We start from the raw sequence: 24,356 nt of genomic DNA on the forward strand, positions 1-24,356 counted from the left end.
GGAGACGTGGTAGAGAAGGGTTGATATCGCACTGTGCAGACTGGCAGGTATTAACCGAACTGAGGCTGGCAGGCGTCCGAGATAACGGTGAAAACCGCTAGTGGCTAACTGACAACTGGCTAGCTACTGATGGGGGGGGGTTCCGGTTCTAAAGTATAAAAATAGCAGATCCGTACCACATTGGGTGTGGCGGGTTGCAGGAAAGGATATTCAGTCCGTAGATGGAAAGTGAGATTAAAATACACGGGAAAATTTACGGGACAGGACACACATCCGACTGCTACGCCATCTTGGATATAAGCAATCTTACCGCCCTTTTTTGGACATAAATGATATACTCACTGATACTTGAAGAATATAACTTAGAAATGTCTCGAGTTTAGCGTACTGTACCACATCAGAAGCCAAAATATAAGCTTGTTTTACTCCAATGTCTGTAAACATAGAAAATAAACAAACACCTTACAGCCTCAAAACTATAATTTCGCTACCTTTGGTGGTCAGTCCATGCATCCATAGCACTGTCTACGAATTTTAGAGTGGTTACACTTGTGACAGAGGTGCGAAGAATCCACTGTTGGTTCAACTGCAGATTGCCCCGTAAATGAAGCCAATAGTGATTTAGCATGCACAGCATTATCTGTGCTAGATGGCCACTATAGTATTGAATATCCTCAGTCAAGCCAACTGAAAGCAAAACACCAGTCAGTCCCATGGTTTCTACAACAAACAGTTTTCAAAAGCATACCTGAGGCTAAATGATCAGTCATATATATACATTTAATGACAATATTTTTTTATGACGACAATGGTCACTATATATAGCAATGAATATAACATTCACCATTCTTGACCATTTATTTCAGAAACAAATAATGTAACTCCCATCAAACAACAAATTGTAAGTGGTATATTTCATCACAGCATATTACACACAAAAAAAAAATTGAACCCTTTTGAACGAAACGACAGCCACCTGCCACAGATGTACTGCACATCATGTGGCTGGGTAAGAAAGAGCCATTTAAATCTAAAATTGTAACACGTACAACACTTGTGAAGTGAAAGTTCGGTGATTCAATCAGACTTAAAAAAACAGCCATAAGAGAACCTTTACACCTAATGATCAATGGTGGTGGTACCAAAACTTTCTGAATCAAGAATTCAGTCAGTGTAACATCCTGCAGAAACTCCTGGGTCCGGTTTCCCAAATACAGATTAAGCCTAGTTCTGGACTAAAAAAAAAGTATTCTCAATTGAGAATCTCCATTGAAATAACTTTTAGTCAAGGACTAGGCTTAAATCTGTGCTTTTATGTACAATAATATATCACAATATAAATACAAAAGAAAAAAAGTAAATTAACTGACTACATTAAAAAAATAAAGCACACAGCACCTTTCACACATTACATTTAAAAAAGATAAAGTTTCACCTAAATCTGGCAACCCTAAAATCATACATTTTCAAGTATACCGACTGTTGTGAGCAGGCAAATACATTTTTTTCCCCCAAATGCCTGTTAATCTTTAGTCTGAATGACACAAGAAGACCAGTGAGCTGGTGTAGTTGGTAAGGCAGGTGTCCAACCACCTAGTCCTACTGTTGTATGCATGCTTTGTTCTACCTCAGCATTAATACACCTGTTCAACTTATCTTCAGTCTCCAGACCAGGGATGGGGAAACTGGCGGCCCCTTTAATATGCCCGTGGATCAAATGTTATTTTTAGTAACTCAGTCGAAGTTTCAATTTACTGTTTAGAGTTAGAATAGCATATACCAGAGCAAATTCTAAATTGTGTTGTGCAGCAGTTTGTCTCACTGTATGTCAGTAACTGAATCAGTCAATAAGCCAATGTCAGCTAACAATTTTAAAAGATTAGACTAATATACCACCAACCATCTAATCATGGTCAAATTACTAACAGGGGGACCCCCCAACTGATTTTGTAAGTCACTCAAAAGTCATTAAAAACTGAACACATTTTTCTCCACCCAATGGGAAAATGAGAATTGCATAAAGTTAGAAAATTACCAAATCTTCTCTGCTAGTATTCTCTAAGGCATGGAGGACCAGTGTAATCTTGGAGGCATGGAAGTTGATATAAACTGTCAGGAATGATGCAGTCTGTAGCATAAGACAAGTGAGCTGGTGCAGTCTAACATTGGTCTCCTTTCTAGCTCACAGCGTGCTGAGGAATTCTCTGACCTGTGTGGAAACCGGGGATGAAAACAACAACATGTAAGCCATAACAAATTCTGATTCGAGGTGAACTAAAAACAAACTCTTGGTGATACAAGTGCAAAGCAACACTAACCTTGTCCAGCACAGCTTCCTGCTTAATTCGATCATTCTTGAAGTCGTCATTAACATCCAGGACCAGGATAGGGATATCTTTCAGGTACTCAAAATCAAGTCTAGAAGTAGGAAACAATATCACACTGATAACATTCCCAAATTCCTAGTAAAATGCCAGCCCTTTGACAAAAGAAACCACTCAATCTATGCTGTCAAAATGGGACGAAAGACGCCATGATAGCCTAACACTTAATACCAGCCCAGAAAAAAAAACCAAGTGGCATATTGGCTAAAACACACTCAACAAAAAACACAACATGTAAAGTTTTAGTCCCATGTTTCATGAGCTGAAATAAGATCCTAGAAATGTTCCATATGCACAAAAAGCTTAATGATCTCAAATGTGTTTACATCCCTGTTAGTGAGCATTTCTCCTTTGCCAAGATGATCCAGCCACCTGACAGGTGTGGCATATCAAGAAGCTGATTAAAGAAGCATGTTGATCACACAGGTCCACCTTGTGCTGGGGGCAATAAAAGGCCACTAAAATGTGTAGTTGTGTCACAACACAATGCCACGGTTGTATGAAGTTGGAGGGTGCAAATGGCATGCTGACTGCAAGAATGTCCAGCAAAGCATTGAATGTTTATTTCCTTAGCATCAACTAGTTTTAGAGAATTTGGCAGTATGTCCAACCGGCCTCACAACCGCAGACCACGTGTATGGCGTCACGTGGGCGAGCAGTTTGCTGATATCAACGTTGTGAACAGAGTGCCCAATAGTGACAGTGGGGTTACGGTATGGGCAGGCATAAACTACGGACAACGAACACAATTGCATTTTAGCAATGGCAATTTGAATGCACAGAGACACCGGGAGGAGATCCTCAAGGCCCATTGTGGTGCCATTCATCCGACGACCTCATGTTATGTTTCTGCATGATAATGCACAGCCCAATGTCGCAAAGATCTGTACACAATTCACAGAAGCTGAAAATGTCCCAGTTCTTCCATGGCCTGCATGCTCACCAGACATGTCACCCATTGAGCATGTTTGCGATGCTCTGGACCGACGTGTATGACAGCGTGTTCCAGTTCCTGCCAATATCCAGCAACATCGCACAGTCATTGAAGAGGAGTGGGACAACATCAAATCAAAGTTGAGGGTCGGAGCCGGTGTAGTACGATTCAATCTTAGCCCTGTATTGGCGCTTTGCCGGTTTGATCGTTCGGAGGGCATAGCAGGATTTCTTATAAGCTTCCAGGTTAGAGTCCCGCGCCTTGAAAGCGGCAGCTCTACCCTTTAGCTCAGTGCGAATGTAGCCTGTAATCCATGGCTTCTGGTTGGGGTATGTACGTACATCCCACAATAAACAGCCTGATCAACTCGAAGCAAAGGAGATGTGTCGCACTGCATGAGGCAAATTGTGGTCACACCAGATCCTGACTGGTTTTCTGATCTACACAACTACCTCTTTTCAAGGCATCTGTGACCAAACAGATGCATATCTGTAATCCAAGGCATGTGAAATCTATACAGTGCATTACAAAAAATATTCAGACCCCTTCCCCACATTGTTACAGCATTTTTCTAAAATTGTATATATATTTTTTTTGCCTCAATCTAAAAACACCCCATAATTTTTTTGCAGATTAATTACAAAGTTTGGGACCACCAAGACTCTGCCTAGAGCTGGCTGCCCAGCCAAACTGAGCAACCAGGGGAGAAGGGCCTTGATCAGGGAGGTGACCAAGAACCCAATGGTCAATATGACAAAGCTCCCGAAGTCCTTCCAGAAGGACAACCATCTCTGCAGCACTCCACCTATCAGGCCTTTTTGGTAGAGTGGCCAGACGGAACCCACTCCTCAGTAAAAAGGAAACAAGATTCTCTGGTGTGATGAAACCAAGATTCAACTCTTTGGCCTGAATGCAAAGCGTCACGTCTGGAGGAAACCTGGCACCATCCCTACGGTGAAGCATGGTGGTGGCAGCATCATGCTGTGGGGATGTTTTTCAGTGGCATGGACTGGGAGATTAGTTAGGATTGAGGGAAGGATGAACGGCGCAAAGTACAGAGAGATCCTTGAAGAAAACCTGCCCCAGAGCGCTCAGGACCTCAGACTGGGGTGAAGATTCACCTTCCAACAGGACAACAACCCTAAGCACACAGCCAAGACAACACAGGAGTGGCTTCAGGACAAGTCTCAATGTCCTTGAAGGGCCCAGCCGGAGCCCAGACTTGAACCCGATCTAACATCTCTGGAGAGACCTGAAAATAGCTGCGTAGTGACAGAGCTTGAGGGGATCTGCAGAGAAGAACGGGAGAAACTCCCCAAAAACAGGTGTGCCAAGTTTATAGCATCATTCCCTATAAAACTTGGCTGTAATCGCTGCCAAAAGGTGCTTCAATAAAGTATTGAGTAAAGCATCTGAATACTTACGTAAATATGATCAGTATTTTTAATACATTTGCAAATATATATAAAAAAATAAAAAAAAAAACCTTGGTCATTATGGGGTTGTGTATGTATGTGTGTGTAGATTGATGTAGATTTGAAATTCATTTTAGAATAAGGAGACTGTAACCCAACACAATGTGGAAAAAGACAAGTGGTCTGAATTCTTTCTGAATGCGCTATATATATATATATATATATAAATAAATAAAAAACACTTACTGAGTACTGCGGTGGTACAGCCAGCACTCGTGCTTATAGTGCAGCTGCTCCAGATATTCAATTGGAATTCCTTGTTCCTCCTCCCGTCCTCGGCAGTGCAGCCTCTGCATACATCTCTGAAAGACAGATTTCATTTTTTGGGTTCGTTTCTCTACCAGGCCGAAATATATAGACCATGTAAGCACTTTAGTAGAATGTAAAATTGAAAATGAAATCCTCAAAAGATGAAAATTAAATCCTTAAGTACATGGCTGTGTTAAAAAATAATAATAAAAAAAATTAGAAAGTAATCTGACCACCATAAAAAAAAATTAAAAGTAATCTGACCACGAAACTGTCTGGAGTTCAAACACTTGAACTGAGGATGTAAAGGCTTTACTCACCTGTGGGTCAGCCCGAAGGTAGATCATGGCATCCAGCTCGATTTGAGACTCAAACTGAGAGAGCAGCCAACCGTGCCAGTCTTGGTAAATGGCCCATTCAGTCTCATTCATGTCCCCAGACTCAAATAGGTTGGAGGCAAATATATACCTGGCAAAAGAGACACAATATACAAGTCAGACTCAGTGAAATAAAGACAGTCATAGCACTACCACAGGTCCTCAGGTCTTCTTCTGATTTTCCAACTAAACCAATCAAACACCAGACGGGTACACACCGGTCACTGTAAACAGAGCGCTCAAAGAACTGGACAGGTTTCTCTGCCTGTTGCAACTTTGCAGAAGGGGGCTGCAGCTGAGCACGCACACGACTCAGACAGGCGTAACTCTGGAATGTGTAGGACCAGCGGCTCGGTTTGTCATACAGCATCTGCAGCAGGTTGCCTCCACTCTTCTGAGATGTGCTGAGCTCCTGGAACAGGGAACACATAAATGGTCAAGCGGAGGATCAATTGTCCAACATTGTGACTCACATGAATTTAACATTAAAAATGGGATAACATTTTAGGTAACATTATGTACTGGACATAACATTGTAGTTACCTCATACTCATTGTCAGTGTTTTGAACGTTGCACCACTTCCCAATGGGCTCCGGTATGACTTCCCATTCTTCCGAAGACTTTTCTAAAATGTGCACAAGTGTAGACTTCCCTGCAGCTGCAACACATAGAAACACTTTTCAAGCAGTATCCCAACATAACATATATTAGGGAAAACAAGAAAACATTTTTATTTTTAAGTTAGCTAGTTAAACAGAATAATTTGCACTAATTTGCATACATTGGATACTAATTTGCATACATTGGTTTGGGCGGCAGAATCAATAATTGGTTTAGGGCAGAATAAATGAAAAAAAAAATTTAAAGGGCAGAGTACAACAGATACAAAACTTTTAAAACAGGGCAGACGTTTGAACTGAGAATCTTGTAAATAAAACGTTGAGTTACAAGTTGAGTTACAGTAGTCAGACAAATGTGACAATATCTAAGACTCTTCAGGAGACCAGTTGTGTCAAATGTAACAGCTAGCAACGACATGCTAAACTAATCAAAGCAAGCTAGTTAGCGAAGCATTTTGCAACTTCTACTCATGTTGAATTAATATATAAAGCTAGCAAACTAGCTAGCAGTCAAATACACAAGTCAGCTAACATTTGCTTTATAGAAATGTTAAGTTGAATAAGGTACATATACAAGGGGGGGGAACAATTATGCTGCCCCAGAGGCTCTTAAGTGATCTTAATCCAAATATAAAATTTCTGCTCCCAAGGCAGTAAATTCCAATGTTAAATTAAAGCCACATGTGGTCCTCCCACTACCACTCGGGAAACATGTAGTTTATTAGGCTACAGATTAAATACATTAACTTCACAGGGTGGTAAAAGTGCAAGGTAACAGATGAGTTTGATATTATTTTCCAATAAATATCGAGGGTTTTATTCTGGTGACATGATCATGGATACTTGGCTGCCGTTTATCCGCAACCTAAACCCGACCTGGACCCGCGGGCTGGAGCGCGCGTACCAATACTAGGGTGGGCACACTATATAAAAAACATTTTTCGTAAACAAACCATAAGTAGATATGAAAATGATATTGAAACACATTTAGTTTGTGTTTAATTAGTCGGTACATGAGAATGTAACTGCACAAGGTAATCACTCACAGCCTTTTGTGCGCAACAAGTCATTTTGATGGAAACATCTCGTGGGAAAATGCAGAATATATGCATTAAAATGTCTAATTGGATGCAAACCTAACTAGTGTAGTTATTTTTCGCCAGCCTAATCAATTTAGCTAACTTGGCCATTACAACTAGATAACGTTAAGTATTTCGGAGTAATAAAATGCAGACTAAGATTGAGAATGTATGGTTTTGGCGCCAATACTTGTTTACAGTGAACAGAATGCAATGTACACTTGCTGTTGATTCGGCAGGATGAGTTGAGTAAAATCAGACCAAACATGTTGGAGTTAAACATCCACATAGGTAGTTAACTAGCTATCTAATTTTAGAAATATGTCGATAGCTAGCTCTCACATTGTGTACGTTAAATGTGTAGCCAGCTGGCTGTGCAAACTCACCAATGTTTCCTTCAATGGATATCTTCTTAGTTCTTTTCTCAAAACTGTTGTCAAAACTTGGACTTGAACATATTCTCTTAGGAGGTGTTGCCATTATAAAGAAGGAGATATTGGATCAATTATTTAGCTAGTTATGAACTCAAAACCTAGATATAGCCAAGTTACCGAAGTGAGCCCAAGGTGACATACAGGAGCAGAGTAGCGCGATAATCAGATGAAATTGAATTCCGCGCCGAGGATATATATATGTTACTACTTCCGGGGGTGGACCAAAGCATCAATACTACATAACCCACAAGACACCGAACTACAAGTATTATTCAAGCTTCGTGTAGTTTGTACATTCACAGTCTTCTGGGGCATTAAAGCCGTGAATGTTGAATACACAGAAATTCCTCAATGGAAATGCTCTCCATTGAGTCATGGAGATATCTATTCAACCCCATGCCTCCCCATACTTCAAAAATCCCCAATTTTGGTGGGTCTACAGCTGGTTTATAAAAGGCAAGTCTGATGTTTTAGTAGAAAGAATCCAAGATCAAGACCTTTATGGCTCACCCTGTACCACAAGGTCGTGTTCAAGCCTTGGTTGAGCTCCTGCCCGGCTAGATGGGCAGGCATCGCATTACATCAACCAATGGTGGCGTGCCACGTCCTCGACTGTGCTGTCGGGCACACCAGATTGCGATAACATATGATGTGGTAAACTGATATGTAAATAAAGTGAAGATGGCGCCGGAGTGGGTGGCTGCCGTCTTATCAGCTCTTAACCGACCATGCTTTTTTGTTTGTTTTTTCGCTCTGTTCGTAATTTGTTTTGTGCATAATGTTGCTGCTACCGTCGCTTATGGCCGAAAAGAGCTTCTGGACATCAGAACTGCAATTACTCACCTCAGATAAGACAAAGAGTTTTTCTTCAATGAGTCGGATGGGAGGGAGATACTACAGACACCCGACCAGGCCCAGATCCCAGTCATTCGCTGGAGAAGGAAACTGAGATTTTGCGGAAAAAGTTCAGGGTGCCTTGTGAGGATCAGGCGACGAGTGGCTAGTCTGCCTTTGCCTTCTGTCCTGTTAGCTAATGTTCAATTGCTGGAAAATAAATGGGATGAACTGAAAGCACGTATATCCTACCAACGGGACTTTAAAAACTGTAATATCTTACGTTTCACCGAGTTGTGACTGAACGACGACATTAAGAACATACAGCTGGCAGGTTAAACACTCTATCGGCAGGATAGAACAGCAGCCTCTGGTAAGACACGAGGCGGGAGCCTATTCATATAAGTAAATAACAGCTGGTGCACGATATGTAAGGAAGTCTCAAGGTTTTGCTCGCCTGAGGTAGAGTGTCTCATGATAAGCTGTAGACCACACTTTCTACCTAGAGAGTTTTCATCTGTATTTTTCGTAGCTGTCTACATACCACCACAGACTGATGCTGACACTAAAACCGCACTCAATGAGCTGCATACCGCCATAAGCAAACAAGAAAACGCTCACCCAAAGGCGGCGCTCCTAGTAGATGGGGACTTTAATACAGGGACACTTAAATCTGTTTTACCTAATTTCTATCAGCATGTTAATTGTGCAACCAGAGGGGGGGAAAACTGTGGACCACCTTTTCTCCACACACAGAGACGCATACAAAGCTCTCCCTCACCCTCCATTTGGCAAATCTGACCATAATTCTATCCTCCTGATTCCTGCTTACAAGCAAAAAATTGAAGCAGGAATCACCCGATGCTAGATCAATTAAAAAGAGGTCAGAGGAAGCAGATGCTAAGCTACAGGACTGTTTTGCTAGCACAGACTGGAATATGTTCCGGGATTCCTCCGATGGCATTGAGGAGTACACCACATCAGTCATTGGCTTCATCAATAAGTGCATCAAAGACGTCGTCCCCACAGTGACCGTACGTACATACCCCAATCAGAAGCCATGGATTACAGGCAGCATCCGCACTGAGCTAAAGGCTAGAGCTACCACTTTCAAGGAGCGGGACTCTAACCGGAAGCTTATAAGAAATCTCGCTATGCCCTCCGACAAACCGTCAATACAGGACTAAGATCGAGTTGAACCACACCGGCTCTGACGCTCGTCGGATGTGGCAGGGCTTGCAAACCATTAAACACTATAAAGGGAAGCACAGCCGAGTGCTGCCCAGTGACACGAGCCTACCAGATGAGCTAAACTACTTCTATGCTCGATTTGAGGGAAATAACACTGAAACATGCATGAAAGCACCAGCTGTTCCGGAAGACTGTGTGATCACGCTCTCCGCAGCCGATGTGAGCAGGGCCAGACGGATTACCAGGATGTGTACTGCGAGCATGCGCTGACCAACTAGCAAGTGTCTTCACTGACATTTTCAACCTCTCCCTGTCCAAGTCTGTAAGACCACCACAGTCCCTGTGCCCAAGAACACTAAGATAACCTGCCTAAATTACTACCAACACGTAGCACTCACGTCTGTAGCCATGAAGTGCTTTGAAAGGCTGGTGATGGCTCACATTAACACCATCATCCCAGAAACCCTAGACCACATATGTCAGAGTCAAGGCCCGCGGGCCACATCCGGCCCGCAAGAAGGTTTTTTACGGCCCCTGGGATGATCTTGATTTATTATTAGAACCGGCCCGCAGCAAGCCGGCAGCCCGCAGATCTTTTACACGCACCAATACTACATTTCCCACAATGCAAAGGTGACGCACCGAGCAGTAGGCTGCTTCATTTCAATATTTATTGGCACAGCAGTCGTCAGCATCACAGTAAAATTAACTTTCAGATACCCATCAAAAATGGCAAAACGGAAGGTGGATACTGAGAACCGGGGGTTTCAAACAAGGTGGGAGTCGGAGTATATGTTCACGAAGGTAGCTGGAAAACCTGTGTGTCTTCTGTGTGGAGAAAGTGTGGCGGTACTGAAAGAGTATAATCTGAGACGACATTATGAAACGAAACACGCGGACAAAAACAAGAATATGGACATGGAACAAAGGCTACAAAAGGCAGAGGAATTCAAACGAGGCCTCAAATCTCGACAGGCTCTGTTCAAAAAAGCCAAATCACAAGGCCAGGCTGCTGTCAAGGCCAGTTTTATTTTGGCAGAAGAGATCGCTAAATCAGCCCGGCCATTTACGGAGGGGGATTTCATCAAAAACTGCATGATTAAAGTTTGTGACGAAGTTTGCCCAGAAAAAAGGCAACTCTTTTTAAATGTGAGTCTGAGCAGAAACACCATTGCCGAGAGAGTAGACCAGTTGTCCATCAATCTAAAAGAGCAGCTTGTGAAAAAGGGAAAAGATTTTATTGCATATTCCTTGGCTGTGGATGAGAGCACCGACATTTCTGACATTGCCCAGTTGTCAATTTTCATCCGCGGAGTGGACTCCAACCTAAGCGTGACAGAGGAGTTTTTGGCTTTACGTCCTATGCATGGCACAACTACGGGGCATGATTTGTATGAAGAGGTGTCAAGATGTGTAAATGAGATGGAGCTGCCTTGGGAAAAACTCGTGGGTTTGACAACCGACGGAGCACCTGCGATGTGTGGACACAGGAGCGGACTGGTGGCGAAGATACGGGAAAAGATGCAAGAGGAAAACGCGACAGGTGAGCTGACAGCTTATCATTGTATCATACACCAGGAAGCGTTGTGCGGTAAAGCCTTGAAAATGGAGCATGTAATGAGCATCATCACGCGCACAGTTAACTTTATCAGAGCCAAAGGTTTGAATCACCGCCAGTTCAACGGAGCATGGTGATTTGCCTTATCACACAGAGGTGCGATGGCTAAGCCAGGGAAAGGTGCTTCAAAGATGTTTCGAGCTTCGTGAGGAGATTTGTCTGTTCTTGGACAGCAAAGGGAAAGACACAACACAACTCCGAGACAAAATGTTTCTGTGTGAAATGGCTTTTCTGTGTGACATTACGAGTCATCTGAATGCAATAAACTTGCAGCTGCAGGGTCGGGATCGTGTCATCTCTGATATGTACAGTACAGTGAAGGCATTTAAAACCAAACTGACTCTGTGGGAGACGCAGATGCGGAAAGAAAATTTGAGCCACTTTCCCAGCTGCCAGACCATGAAAGAGAAGCTCTCTACCAGTGCGTTCCCGAGCACACAGTTGGCTGATAAAATAGGTATGCTTGCCGCTGACTTTCGACGCCGATTTGCTGACTTTGAAGCACAAAAAAGCAGGTTGGAACTGCTCGGTAACCCATTTGCTGTTGACGTGGAAAGCTCACCACCAAACCTCCAAATGGAGTTGATTGACCTCCAATGCAATGATGCACTGAGGGCAAAATATGCGGCAGTGGGTGCTGCGGAGTTCGCCCGTTTCCTCCCCGGCACAATGCCCCAGCTGCGCATCCAGGCTGCTCAAACGTTGTCTATGTTTGGCAGCACATACCTGTGTGAACAACTGTTTTCTTTGATGAACCTGAACAAAACATCACACAGAAGTCGACTTACTGCTGAACACCTCCACTCAATTCTGAGGATTTCTTCAGCTCAGAGCCTTACCCCGAACATTGATGAACTTGTGGAAAAGATGGGACACCACCAAGTATCACCCTCAACCTCAAACAAGTGAACATTACTGTGCAATCACATATTTAGAGTTTTTACTCAGTTCAAGTTTAAAAGTTAAAATTTAATATTTGTTTTCACTGCATGTTACTTCTCCTTAAACAAAGTGTTGTTTTTGATTAATAGATTTTTGCACTTTATTTTTTTGTATTTCAATCCAATTATATTTTAAAAATATTTCAGTTGAGTGGATGATAGAAAATTGCTATTATTGTTTTTTCTTTGAAGTAAATTTAGCCCACTTTTGCTAAAATAGAAAATATAGTCTACTGATGGTGCCTTGAATACCGGTTTCTTTCATTTAATGTTCATGTTATGGGGATATTTATATAAAGGAAATTTGTCTTTTGTGTCTGTTGAAAATTAAAGATTACTGACAGAGCCATAAGAAAATATTGCTTTATTTATCTGATCATATTGTAATATATTTGTTAGGTTTTCAGTAGGTTCAATTAGGTTCACTAGACTATATGCGTCATTTAAAAATTTTTCAATGAACATTCGAACAGTCCGGCCCTCGTCTTGTAGCTGATTTTTTTATTTGGCCCTCCGTCCATTTGACTTTGACACCCCTGCCCTAGACCCACTCCAATTTGCATACTGCCCCAAAAGATCCACAGATGTTGCAATATCTGTTGCACTCCACACCACCCTTTCCCACCTGGACAAAAGGAACACCTATGTGAGAATGCTATTCATTGACTACAGCTCAGCGTTCAACACCATAGTGCCCTCAAAGCTCATCGATAAGCTAAGGACCCTGGGACTAAACACCTCCCTCTGCAACTGGATCCTGGACTTCCTGACGGGCCGCCCCCAGGTGGTGAGGGTAGATAACAACACATCCGCCACGCTGATCCTCAACATAGGGACCCCTCAGGGGTGCGTGCTCAGCCCCCTCCTGTATTCTCTGTTCACTCATGGCTGCACGGCCAGGCACAACTCCAACACCATCATTAAATTTGCCGATGACACAACAGTGGTAGGCCTGATCACCGACAACGACGAGACAGCCTATAGGAAGGAGATCAGAGACCTGGCCGTGTGGTGCCAGGACAACAACCTCCCTATCAATGTAATCAAGACAAAGGAGATGATTGTGGACTATAGGAAAAAGAGGACAGAGCACGCCCCCATTCTCATTGACGGGGCTGCAGTAGAGCAGGTTGAGAGCTTCAAGTTCCTTGGTGTCCACATCACCAACAAACTAAAATGGTCCAAGCCCACTAAGACAGCCGTGAAGAGGGCACAACAAAACCTATTCTAAACAGCTTCTACCCCCAAGCCATAAGACTCCTGAACATCTAGTCAAATGGCTACCCATTTGCAGTGCCCCCCCCCCCCCTTTACATCACTGCTACTCTCTGTTGTCATCTCTGTATAGTCACTTTAATAACTCCACCTACATGTACATATTACCTCAACTAACCGGTGCCCCTGCAAATTGACTCTGTACCGGTACCCACTGTATATAGTCTCGCTATTGTTATTTTACTGTTGCTCTTTAATTACTTGTTACTTTTATCTCTTACTCTTATCCATATTTTTTTTAAACTGCATTGTTGGTTAGGGGCTCGTAAGTAAGCATTTCACTGTTGTATTTGGCGCATGTGACGAATAATATTTGATGTGATTTGATTTGAAAGGTCAGAAACTGTCCGCTGTGGTCAAATTCACCTATCTTGGTAGCGGAATTTATTGCGGTATTCACATAAACAATGAAACAAACATCAGGATCGCCCAGGCTAGTGCAGCCTTTGGCCGTCTGTGAGATTTGGTGTGGGAAAGGACAGGCATCAAACTGGAAACAAAACGGTTTACCAGGCAGTCACATTACCGACCCTTACTTATGGCTGCAAATCCTGTCTGCCAGTCTACGAACGCTATGCCAGGAAACCAGGTCATTTTCACCTGAACTGTTTGAGGAAGTTCCTGAGTATCAAGTGGCAGGACAGAATCTCAGACACTGTAGTTCTCAACGGTGCCGACATGATGAGCATTCCCACACTGCTTATGAAAGCACAGCTCATCCATGTGACCAGGATGTCTGTATCCATCTCCCTAAGCAGATCATTTCTCAGTCATTTCTCAGATTTATCTCACATGAATTGCCTATGTGGAAAGCGATTAGACCTCGTTTCATTGGGCGAATTAGTTTTGCATTGCCCAGTGCCCATTGGTCCAAAAGTGAAATTTCTACCCACTGGAAGATGCAAAATGAACTCGCCCAGTAATTCATGATGTAATTAATTAGAAGTCTAAAGTTTGGGCGAAAGCAGTCCCCCTGTTCAAGCCCAACTCCTGCTGGTCCCCACTGCCTATCAGTCTGACCACTATTTATATATATATATATACACACATGTACAGTGGGGAGAACAAGTACAGTGCCTTGCGAAAGTATTCGGCCCCCTTGAACTTTGCGACCTTTTGCCACATTTCAGGCTTCAAACATAAAGATATAAAACTGTATTTTTTGGTGAAGAATCAACAACAAGTGGGACACAATCATGAAGTGGAACGACATTTATTGGATATTTCAAACTTTTTTAACAAATCAAAAACTGAAAAATTGGGCGTGCAAAATTATTCAGCCCCCTTAAGTTAATACTTTGTAGCGCCACCTTTTGCTGCGATTACAGCTGTAAGTCGCTTGGGGTATGTCTCTATCAGTTTTGCACATCGAGAGACTGAAATTTTTTCCCATTCCTCCTTGCAAAACAGCTCGAGCTCAGTGAGGTTGGATGGAGAGCATTTGTGAACAGCAGTTTTCAGTTCTTTCCACAGATTCTCGATTGGATTCAGGTCTGGACTTTGACTTGGCCATTCTAACACCTGGATATGTTTATTTTTGAACCATTCCATTGTAGATTTTGCTTTATGTTTTGGATCATTGTCTTGTTGGAAGACAAATCTCCGTCCCAGTCTCGGGTCTTTTGCAGACTCCATCGGGTTTTCTTCCAGAATGGTCCTCTATTTGGCTCCATCCATCTTCCCATCAATTTTAACCATCTTCCCTGTCCCTGCTGAAGAAAAGCAGGCCCAAACCATGATGCTGCCACCACCATGTTTGACAGTGGGGATGGTGTGTTCAGCTGTGTTGCTTTTACGCCAAACATAACGTTTTGCATTGTTGCCAAAAAGTTAAATTTTGGTTTCATCTGACCAGAGCACCTTCTTCCACATGTTTGGTGTGTCTCCCAGGTGGCTTGTGGCAAACTTTAAACGACACTTTTTATGGATATCTTTAAGAAATGGCTTTCTTCTTGCCACTCTTCCATAAAGGCCAGATTTGTGCAATATACGACTGATTGTTGTCCTATGGACAGAGTCTCCCACCTCAGCTGTAGATCTCTGCAGTTCATCCAGAGGGATCATGGGCCTCTTGGCTGCATCTCTGATCAGTCTTCTCCTTGTATGAGCTGAAAGTTTAGAGGGACGGCCAGGTCTTGGTAGATTTGCAGTGGTCTGATACTCCTTCCATTTCAATATTATCGCTTGCACGGTGCTCCTTGGGATGTTTAAAGCTTGGGAAATCTTTTTGTATCCAAATCCGGCTTTAAACTTCTTCACAACAGTATCTCGGACCTGCCTGGTGTGTTCCCTGTTCTTCATGATGCTCTCTGCGCTTTTAACGGACCTCTGAGACTAGCACAGTGCAGGTGCATTTATACGGAGACTTGATTACACACAGGTGGATTGTATTTATCATCATTAGTCATTTAGGTCAACATTGGATCATTCAGAGATACTCACTGAACTTCTGGAGAGAGTTTGCTGCACTGAAAGTAAAGGGGCTGAATAATTTTGCACGCCCAATTTTTCAGTTTTTGATTTGTTAAAAAAGTTTAAAATATCCAATAAATGTCGTTCCACTTCATGATTGTGTCCCACTTGTTGTTGATTCTTCACAAAAAAATACAGTTTTATATCTTTATGTTTGAAGCCTGAAATGTGGCAAAAGGTCGCAAAGTTCAAGGGGGCCGAATACTTTCGCAAGGCACTGTATTTGAGACACTGCCGATTTTGCAGGTTTTCCTACTTACAAAGCATGTAGAGGTCTGTAATTTGTATCATAGGTTTACTTCAACTGTGAGAGACGGAAAATCACATTGTATGATTTTTAAGTAATTAATTAGCATTTTATTGCATCTGTTCATAACCATGGTTACCAACTGCATAGCGGAACCGGAACATAAATCACGAAAAATGGATAAATAGTTGTGGTAGCAACGGCAGATAACTACTTGTATGTACGAGATTTCACTGCAGATGAGTTTCAATGTGTGTTGAACAATATTGTCCCGTCCTCCCAGGCAGCCGGCCTGCTGTAGGATCAGATAGGGCTAAGTAGTGGGATAGTGGTGAGGTTTTAATGAGCGTAGGGTTGGTTATTTGGTAGGGCAATTTTTCTTTCCATTTCCCCGTCCTATTTCCCTTCCCTTTTGCGTCACATAGTGTAATTAATTCATACGCCAGAACAGTAGCCGGAAGCACAGGGCTAGATAAGATAAATAGATTAATAGGGAGTCCTCACACTCCATTACAGTAGGTGGCGGTGTACGCACCTTTCAGTTGGTTGCGATCAGCCAATACAAATTCAAAGAAGAAGAACTTCGCAATCTTTGTTTAGCGGTTTCGGCTTTGTAGGCTCTCTAGTCCAGACAGGAGCCACGCCGAACACACGACTACAAAAGACATCAAGGTATTTTCATTTTGGTGGTCGCATTCTATTAAAGCCGAAATGTTAGTTAACGCAGGTTTCAAGTATAAGCATTTATACATTATTTTTCTAATTGCAGACTGATCTCGATTAATGAACGGGTCGCTTGCTAGGGCATGGGAGTCTTGAGGCCTGCGACGTCTTTGTCTGCGTGCGGATAGCATGCTTTGTGTAGCTAACTAGAAAACGACCAACATTGTTGCTGGTTTTGTAAATGTATAATTCAGGCATTTACTCGCTAACGAATAACAGACGTGCAAGATAATTATAAGTCTAAACTCATAATCTAACTAGTTATCTAAGGTTACCTACTCATTAATTAAAATGTTGGCTCTTTTTTTTTAGGTCAGCCAGAGATTGATATAGGAGAACCCCCTCCAAATAAAATAGTACTGTTTAGCTAGCAACTCAAATAGCCATGCCATTGGTACAGGAGTTTAATAGACTCTGGTGTAAAATATGATGTATTACAGTAAGCCTATCTAGTAACGTTAGCTTAGCTAGTGATTTCCCGGGGTCTGATTTGAAGAAGATGTGGTGAGCTCTGGCTTTACCTCCCAAAATGGCTCCCGCCTGACCCGTTTATTCTCCTTGATAGTCAGCTGTGGTTTCAGCAAAGTCCCACACTCTTGCGAGATGGACAAACATTTTATACTTTCGAGAACGCTATATCATGTTCCTTTTTAATATGGCCAGTTATCGTTAAATCTGCAATAGGAGATTTTTGGGCGAATGGACCAAATTCACATAGAAGTGTGTGTTGTCATTCTCATTAAACAAGCGTAAGAAGCGGTAGACGTGTTCTATTTGCGTTATTTCTATGCTTCCCTTTAAATTTAATTTGCGCATGTTTTACTTTCGTTTTTGTACACCAACTGAAAATACAATATGTTTGGTTATGGAAAAGAGATTCAAACAGCGGTTTAGATGGAACAATGATTCTCTACAGTATACTTGTTTTGTCACCATAAACTGAAATTAAGCTTACTATTATAATTTTAGCAACCAGGAAATGGCGGGGTGATTTCTGCATAGTGCATCTTTAATAAATGCTAGTTCCCCATCTAGATGCACTGACTGTATTGCACTGGCATGCTAGATTAAGCTGCGGGTCATTTATTTCTGATCGATGGTTGTGGGCCAGAACTAATACTGATAATATTATTTGTACACTGCAAATTGTCCACAATTTAGCACAAAAACACATTTTATTTGTAAATAACAATTACATACATTAATTACACTGCAACACCATTTAAGAAAACAACGTTTTATTTAACTAGGCAAGTCAGTAAAGAACAAATTATTATTTACAATGACGGCCTACCAAAAGGCCTCCTGCAGGGACAGGGCCTGGGATTTAAAATAAATACAATATAAATATAGGACAAAACACGCATCACAACAAGAGAGACCTAAGACAGCAACACAGCATGGTAGCTACAAGACAGCAACACAGCATGGTAGCTACAAGACAGCAACACAGCATGGTAGCTACAAGACAGCAACACAGCATGGTAGCTACAAGACAGCAACACAGCATGGTAGCTACAAGACAGCAACACAGCATGGTAGCTACAAGACAGCAACACAGCATGGTAGCAGCACAAAACATGGTACGAACTTTATTGGGCACAGACAACAGCACAAAGGGCAAGAAGGTGGAGACAACAAAGCAGCCACATGATCACATGTCTTCTAGTGGGAATACCTGGGAACAGATTTGGCAATTAAACAATTTTATTTGCTGAAAATCCTGGTGATATACATTTTTTTTATACCCAAAACAAACAACTGCCGGAGGGGCATAAAAAAATCCCTCGCTGGTATGTTTTGGCCCGAGGTCAGCTTGTTGCCGATCCCTGATGTATAGTAGCTTACTTTGACTGTCTCTCTCAAGCCAGGGCTGACGGATTATAAAATAACCATGGCAGATGGAGAGGGATTTGTGGTGCGTATTCGTGGCCTTCCCTGGTCTTGCGCTGTGGATGAAGTGGCAAGATTTTTCTCTGGTAAAAAAAAAACGGGGATACTTTTTTCTCCCCCTAATAAAAACAAAGCCTGTAAGTATATCGTAAGTTTTTCAGGTGACTAAATTGGTGCAATAATATTCCAGATTGTAAAGTTGCAAACAATGGGACAAGCATCCATTTCACCTACACTCGCGAGGGTAGGCCTAGCGGCGAGGCCTTCGTAGAGCTGGAGTCAGAGGACGACCTCAAGATTGCTGTCAAGAAAGACCGAGAGACCCTGGGTCACCGATATGTGGAAGGTATTCATTAATTTGGTTTGTCTTCTGATTCCAATAGTATCTTTGAATTATGATTATCTTCAAGGTGATTGTGCGAACAGGTTCTGATATGAGATTAGATGCTAAAGAATCCCCGTGTTCTGTTTTCTGTCTCAGTATTCAAGTCGAACAACGTGGAGATGGACTGGGTCATGAAGCACACCGGTCCAAACAGCCCAGAGACTGAGGGGGACGGGCTTGTGAGGCTGCGTGGCCTTCCCTTCGGCTGTAGCAAGGAGGAGATTGTCCAGTTCTTCTTAGGTGTGTTTTTTGCCCTTTGTCCTCCAGTACAATTAAGATTATCGCCCTCAGTTGATATCAACATAGCTTTGAAAATACACTGCCTGTAGTTCTAGACTTGGCTGAAGAAAAATTCTTATCTTAATGGCCTCTTGTCATATCACGGAGATCAGATCCCAATTAAATGTCATCACTATGATAGTCCCATCAGACCTGAGACTTAATTCGAGCCTAGATGGATACTTCTGTTTTGGGTGAATCTTACATTAGTCGTCCACGCAACAACAGCACCACTTTTTATTAATTGGTGCAAACAAGCACTAACTTCATTTCTCCCTGCTATTCTATGGCTCCCTCTTTATTTTGTTTTATGTTCCCAAAATTAAGTAGAAAATACAGTAAGTAAATGAATTATCCAAATGCTGACAGTCACCTGGCACGCTGTTCATACGGTTCTTCTTTTTCCATAGGGGTTCTCATGTCTGATGTGGTTGTTTTCTTTCTTTTTTCATTTTGTTATTTTTTTTAAGAAAAAGAGCAACAACTCTGTGAATGGGCATGTGATTTAATATGTCCCCCCCCCACCCTGCTGGGGTTATCTGTCCTTGGGTTGAAGGGTTGGAAATCGTGCCAAATGGGATAACATTGCCGATGGACTTCCAGGGGAGGAGTACGGGGGAGGCCTTCGTGCAGTTTGCTTCACAGGATATAGCTGAAAAGGCTCTAAAGAAACACAAGGAAAGAATAGGGCACAGGTGGGGATGGATGGTTGGCTGGCTAAGCTGCTTTTCTTATGGTATTCACCTGTTACCACAATCGTCTCCTGTGGTAATGACACATGCCAAGAACCTGCACATGCTACAAGGACTATTCATACATGTATCCATTTCAGATCATCGCCCCCCCCCCCCCCCATAGTCTCTTCGAATTCAGAGACGCACCTCGTATTTTTGGGCCAAAACACACTTTAGTGCTGAGTGATTGTCCTGGGCTTGGGTTTTCGATTGACTTCCACTCAAAGGTGTCAGGAAACACCTTTTGTACTGTAAATGGAGAATTCAGAATATATATCACTAAACTGGGCCAGAAACAAATCAAATGCTTTTCATTTACCTCTCCCCAAATCTAGTTAATTTAGAATTTAATTTAAATGTCTTCTCTAAAAATGGCACCTTGACACCATGGTGTTTTTGCCCAAGATGGTACCAGTTTTCACTCTGCACTAATCCACAGGCCCTCATGGCATACAGATGTAACTGAGACCCAGTCTTCCTTGGGCCATGGATCCTGCAGTCACAAGGAAAGCTTTGATTTTCTGGGGGTCAATAATGGCATTTATTTCTTAATTGCATAATGGCAACACTGACAGTGTACTTCTCTATGGTTCTATTGAGTAACCATAAGAAAAGGTTTTTTACATTTTCTGGATTTCTCAGTGATAGTTTATTAAAACATCAACAGGAAAATAGCTGTAGCATTCAGTGGCTGTATGTCACTAACCCTAACAAGAGAAACTAATTTGAGACATTACTTCTCTTATCGATATTATGATTGACATGCATGGATGTGAGTAACAGGATGCAAATGCTACATTCCTATGTCCTTAGTGCTACCCGATTTTTGTTTTGCTCGTGTACAGTATTCTCCTCAATAGTCGTTAAACAATTTGGTACTAGCACTGTGGCCTAATGCTCGTCTGTGTGCCTTTTTAGGTATATTGAGATATTCAAGAGCAGCAATGCAGAGGTGCGGACGAACTACGAGCCCCCACGCAAAACCATGGGCGGCATGCAGAGACCAGGCCCCTACGACCGGCCCGGTGGTGGAGGCGGCCGTGGCTACAACGGCATGAGCCGAGGAGGCTCTTTCGACAGGATGCGTCGTGGGGGCTACGGTGGAGGTGAGGCTGGTGAGATTATAGTTCAGTTCCCTGCCATCCCTCTTCTTCTTCTTTTTCTCTCTTCACGTTTCTGCTCTGTCTTTGGAGATCACCGGTGGATGGTGATGATGGGACACATCGGCATGGGAAAACCAAACGTGTTTTTGGGTGTTAGAATGCGTACCGGAGTTCCGTATATTTCTACTGTATTCGTGGGTGGGACTAATCATAAACTTTCTAACTCTGTGCACGTCTATAGGTTCAGATCGTTATGGTGACAGTGGTTCAAGTTTTCAGAGTACGACCGGACACTGCGTGCACATGAGAGGTCTTCCTTACCGGGCAACAGAGACTGACATCTACAGTGTGAGTACCAGAACTAGTTACGTTATATACACACTCAAGTCACTGACTTGTAATGCTAATTGTTGCCACCCCCCCCCCCCCCGCTCCCGTGTAGTTTTTCTCTCCGCTGAACCCAGTGCGTGTGCACATCGAGGTCGGGCCAGACGGGAGGGTGACTGGAGAGGCCGACGTGGAGTTTGCGACGCATGAGGACGCTGTGGCCGCCATGTCCAAGGATAAAGCCAACATGCGTGAGTCTGCAGTAATTTAATGTGCTGTGTGTGGGTCATCATCACTGCTCCTGTCTGGGTAGTTGCATCCTAAACATTCTGTCTTTTAAAATTTTTTTTATTTTTTTAAATCCAATCAGGATGTTTGCCTTGTTTCACACTGCCCTCTCTTCCTCAGAGCACCGTTATGTTGAGTTGTTCCTCAACTCGACAGCAGGGGGCAGCAATGGTGGCTATGGTGGACAGATGATGGGGGCTATGGGTGAGTTTTTATGGGAAGTAGATGAAGGCATAAAAGTATATTCTGGGCCAACGGGTGTAGTTCTGTGTGCAGAATCAGTTTGTCTTTAATTGGGACATGCACCATATTGTTGTACGGTATTTTATTTGACAGAGTTCTATTTTCCACAGCCAACCAATCTTCCTATGGAGGAAGCCAACAGATGAGTACTGGTTATACAGGTGGTTACAGCAGCCAGTCCGGCATGGGGGGGTACAATGATTACAGTAAGTGTCAGCTCTCTGCTGCCTGTCACAGGAGAGTTGTTACTAACATTAAGCCAGTTTCTTTCTTAAATTTACTTTTACTTACCATGTCAGATAAGAAAAATTCCTAACCTCTACATATAGTTTACATGGCCCTATATTGTTCACGATTTGCATCACTAATCAAAATATTACATGAGGTCATATATGCTTGGAAAGTGGAGATGTCAAAGTTATTTACATTGCTGGAGACACATTGCCATTGTGGAGACAGCGTCCCGTTTACTAGCAAAGAGAGTTGTTGTGGCAAATTTGAACTAGGGTTTGGAATTGCCAACGGACCTCACGATACGATATGCATTGAGATTCTCGTGATTCTATATGTATTGTGATTCCATACGGTGATTTTTACATCGCGGTCGGGCCATTGCTCATCATATGTCTGCTGCAGGGGGATGGAAAAGCCATGATTGTTTTGATCGGTCATTGTAATAAATGTGCTGAAAACATATTGGCTCCCTATTTAAAAAGATGGAGATGGATCTTTTTGGAGAACAAGCTACAGAAGGAAAAAATACTGGAGTGTTGGTGCAGGTACAGCCAAATAGCGCAAAAATAATATTGCAATATTGTCAATACAATTTATCGTAAAATAATATCATTAGGTAACTAGCACATTTTTTTTTTGTGTACCCCAATCCCAAAAATGAATGGTAAATAACGGAATTGTTTGCCCCCTAAGATGATTAGCTAGCCAGCTAAAATGTTTTAGTTAAACTATTAGCTAACTTTTAGCTACACTATTTTAACATGTCTCCAAAAAAATGACAATTTTGTTGACATTTTGCCGTTGCTCATCCTTTCTTTAATTTTAATTTAACTTTAATTTAAATTTAATTTAACCTTTTTTTTTCTCCCCAATTTCGTGGTATCCAATTGTTTAGTAGCTACTATCTTGTCTCATCGCGAAGGTTGAAAGTCATGCGTCCTCCGATACACAACCCAACCAAGTGCTTCTTAACACAGCGTGCATCCAACCCGAAAGCCAGCCGCACCAATGTGTCGGAGGAGACCTGGCAACCTTGGTTAGCGCGCACTGCGCCCAGCCCGCCACAGGAGTCGCTGGTGCGCGATGAGACCGGACTAACCCGGACGACGCTAGGCCAATTGTGCGTAGTCCCACGGACCTCCCGGTCGCGGCCGGTTACGACAGAGCCTGGGCGCGAACCCAGAGTCTCTGGTGGCACAGCTGGCGCTGCAGTACAGCGCCCTTAACCACTGCGCCACCCGGGAGGTCTTGAGTATCCACTTTATGTATATTTTTGCGTAGTTTGTATTGGAGAAGGTAAGTCTGCGTCGGTAATAATGCTGCTATTTCTATTTCCTGTTAGGTAATCAGAGCGGGATGAGCAACAGTTACTATGGCAGCAGCCGTGGCTCCGTGGGCATGAATGGCGGCATCGGAGCGGGATGGGGCATGTAGGGGTTCCGGGAGGGGGCGGGCAGCTGGAAAACTAGGTTCTTCGCTGTTGGCAAAGTATGTCATGTTTTGTTTTTTGCGAGTGTTACAGATTCTGTACAGTGGCTCAACTCTAATGTATGAAAGATGAGGGGAGGGCATGTTTTTATCCAAGCCTTTCTTAACCTTAACTCACTGGAGTCAGTATAATATGTTTTCTTTTGTTTTTGTATTGTGAATCTGAGACCTCATGGGCTGATGGATTTCGGTTCCGCCCTAGTTATACCTGTAGTTAAAGCCTGAATGACTGGATTGTGTGTGAAGCAACGTGTGCTTTTGTAAATATGGTAATCATGACTGCTCCTCCAAGAAACATTTTCAGATCCTTTTTCATAGTTCCTATAAACTTGCTTTGAGCCGGAGGGATTTTTATAATGTTAAAGAGCATGTTGAAATAGCTTTTTTTTTTTTTTTTAAACAGGATATTCTTTTTGGTTGACTCAACTGCTAAATGTTTTAAACCTTGTCATAGTTGTCTCATCCCCTCTCACTGTCTTGGTTTTGATTCTATTGGGCATCGTTAATAAACTTGTTAACATATTTTCT

At 42.6% G+C, this 24,356-nt stretch overlaps 2 protein-coding genes across 12 annotated transcripts; one reads left to right on the forward strand and one right to left on the reverse strand.

Moving 5' to 3' along the window:
- Nucleotides 1–844: 844 nt before the first annotated feature.
- zgc:110540 (deoxynucleoside kinase) lies at nucleotides 845–8,147 on the reverse strand. Its single transcript, XM_021617560.3, has 7 exons — nucleotides 7,506–8,147; nucleotides 5,963–6,078; nucleotides 5,638–5,831; nucleotides 5,363–5,510; nucleotides 4,980–5,095; nucleotides 2,319–2,418; nucleotides 845–2,209 (listed from the first exon to the last, which is right to left on the reverse strand). The coding sequence occupies exons 1-7, from the start codon at nucleotides 7,597–7,599 to the stop codon at nucleotides 2,183–2,185; spliced, it is 795 nt and encodes a 264-aa protein (XP_021473235.1). The 5' UTR covers nucleotides 7,600–8,147; the 3' UTR covers nucleotides 845–2,182.
- Nucleotides 8,148–16,495: 8,348 nt separating this feature from the next.
- LOC110533394 (heterogeneous nuclear ribonucleoprotein H2) lies at nucleotides 16,496–24,350 on the forward strand. 11 transcript variants are annotated; one of them, XM_090188893.1, is made up of 11 exons: nucleotides 16,546–16,803; nucleotides 18,722–18,833; nucleotides 18,938–19,093; nucleotides 19,229–19,372; nucleotides 19,968–20,106; nucleotides 21,064–21,260; nucleotides 21,490–21,596; nucleotides 21,691–21,826; nucleotides 21,984–22,067; nucleotides 22,217–22,316; nucleotides 23,683–24,350. In XM_090188893.1, the coding sequence occupies exons 2-11, from the start codon at nucleotides 18,749–18,751 to the stop codon at nucleotides 23,684–23,686; spliced, it is 1,152 nt and encodes a 383-aa protein (XP_090045019.1). In that variant the 5' UTR covers nucleotides 16,546–16,803; nucleotides 18,722–18,748; the 3' UTR covers nucleotides 23,687–24,350. The 11 variants fall into 11 exon arrangements, with proteins under 11 accessions (XP_090045024.1, XP_090045019.1, XP_090045021.1 ...); XM_090188895.1 differs by having other exon boundaries at nucleotides 16,634–16,803; nucleotides 21,064–21,251; XM_021617544.3 differs by having other exon boundaries at nucleotides 16,664–16,803; nucleotides 22,217–22,312.
- Nucleotides 24,351–24,356: the final 6 nt, after the last annotated feature.

Source organism: Oncorhynchus mykiss, chromosome 10, assembly GCF_057628025.1.
Source record: "Oncorhynchus mykiss isolate SJ-2025 chromosome 10, ASM5762802v1, whole genome shotgun sequence".
Lineage (NCBI taxonomy): Eukaryota > Metazoa > Chordata > Actinopteri > Salmoniformes > Salmonidae > Oncorhynchus > Oncorhynchus mykiss.

Bases quoted from the DNA above. Each gene is read 5' to 3' on its own strand.
- zgc:110540 (XM_021617560.3), bottom strand. From the start codon at position 7,599: ATGGCAACACCTCCTAAGAGAATATGTTCAAGTCCAAGTTTTGACAAC. The intron at 5,832-5,962 runs GTAACTACAATG...TCCCTGTTCCAG, and splicing joins ACACTGACAATGAGTATGAG to GAGCTCAGCACATCTCAGAA. The intron at 5,096-5,362 runs GTGAGTAAAGCC...TCTGTCTTTCAG, and splicing joins ACCTTCGGGCTGACCCACAG to AGATGTATGCAGAGGCTGCA.
- LOC110533394 (XM_021617544.3), top strand. From the start codon at position 18,749: ATGGCAGATGGAGAGGGATTTGTGGTGCGTATTCGTGGCCTTCCCTGG. The intron at 20,107-21,063 runs GTGGGGATGGAT...GTGCCTTTTTAG, and splicing joins AAGGAAAGAATAGGGCACAG to GTATATTGAGATATTCAAGA. The intron at 22,313-23,682 runs GTAAGTGTCAGC...ATTTCCTGTTAG, and splicing joins GGGGGGGTACAATGATTACA to GTAATCAGAGCGGGATGAGC.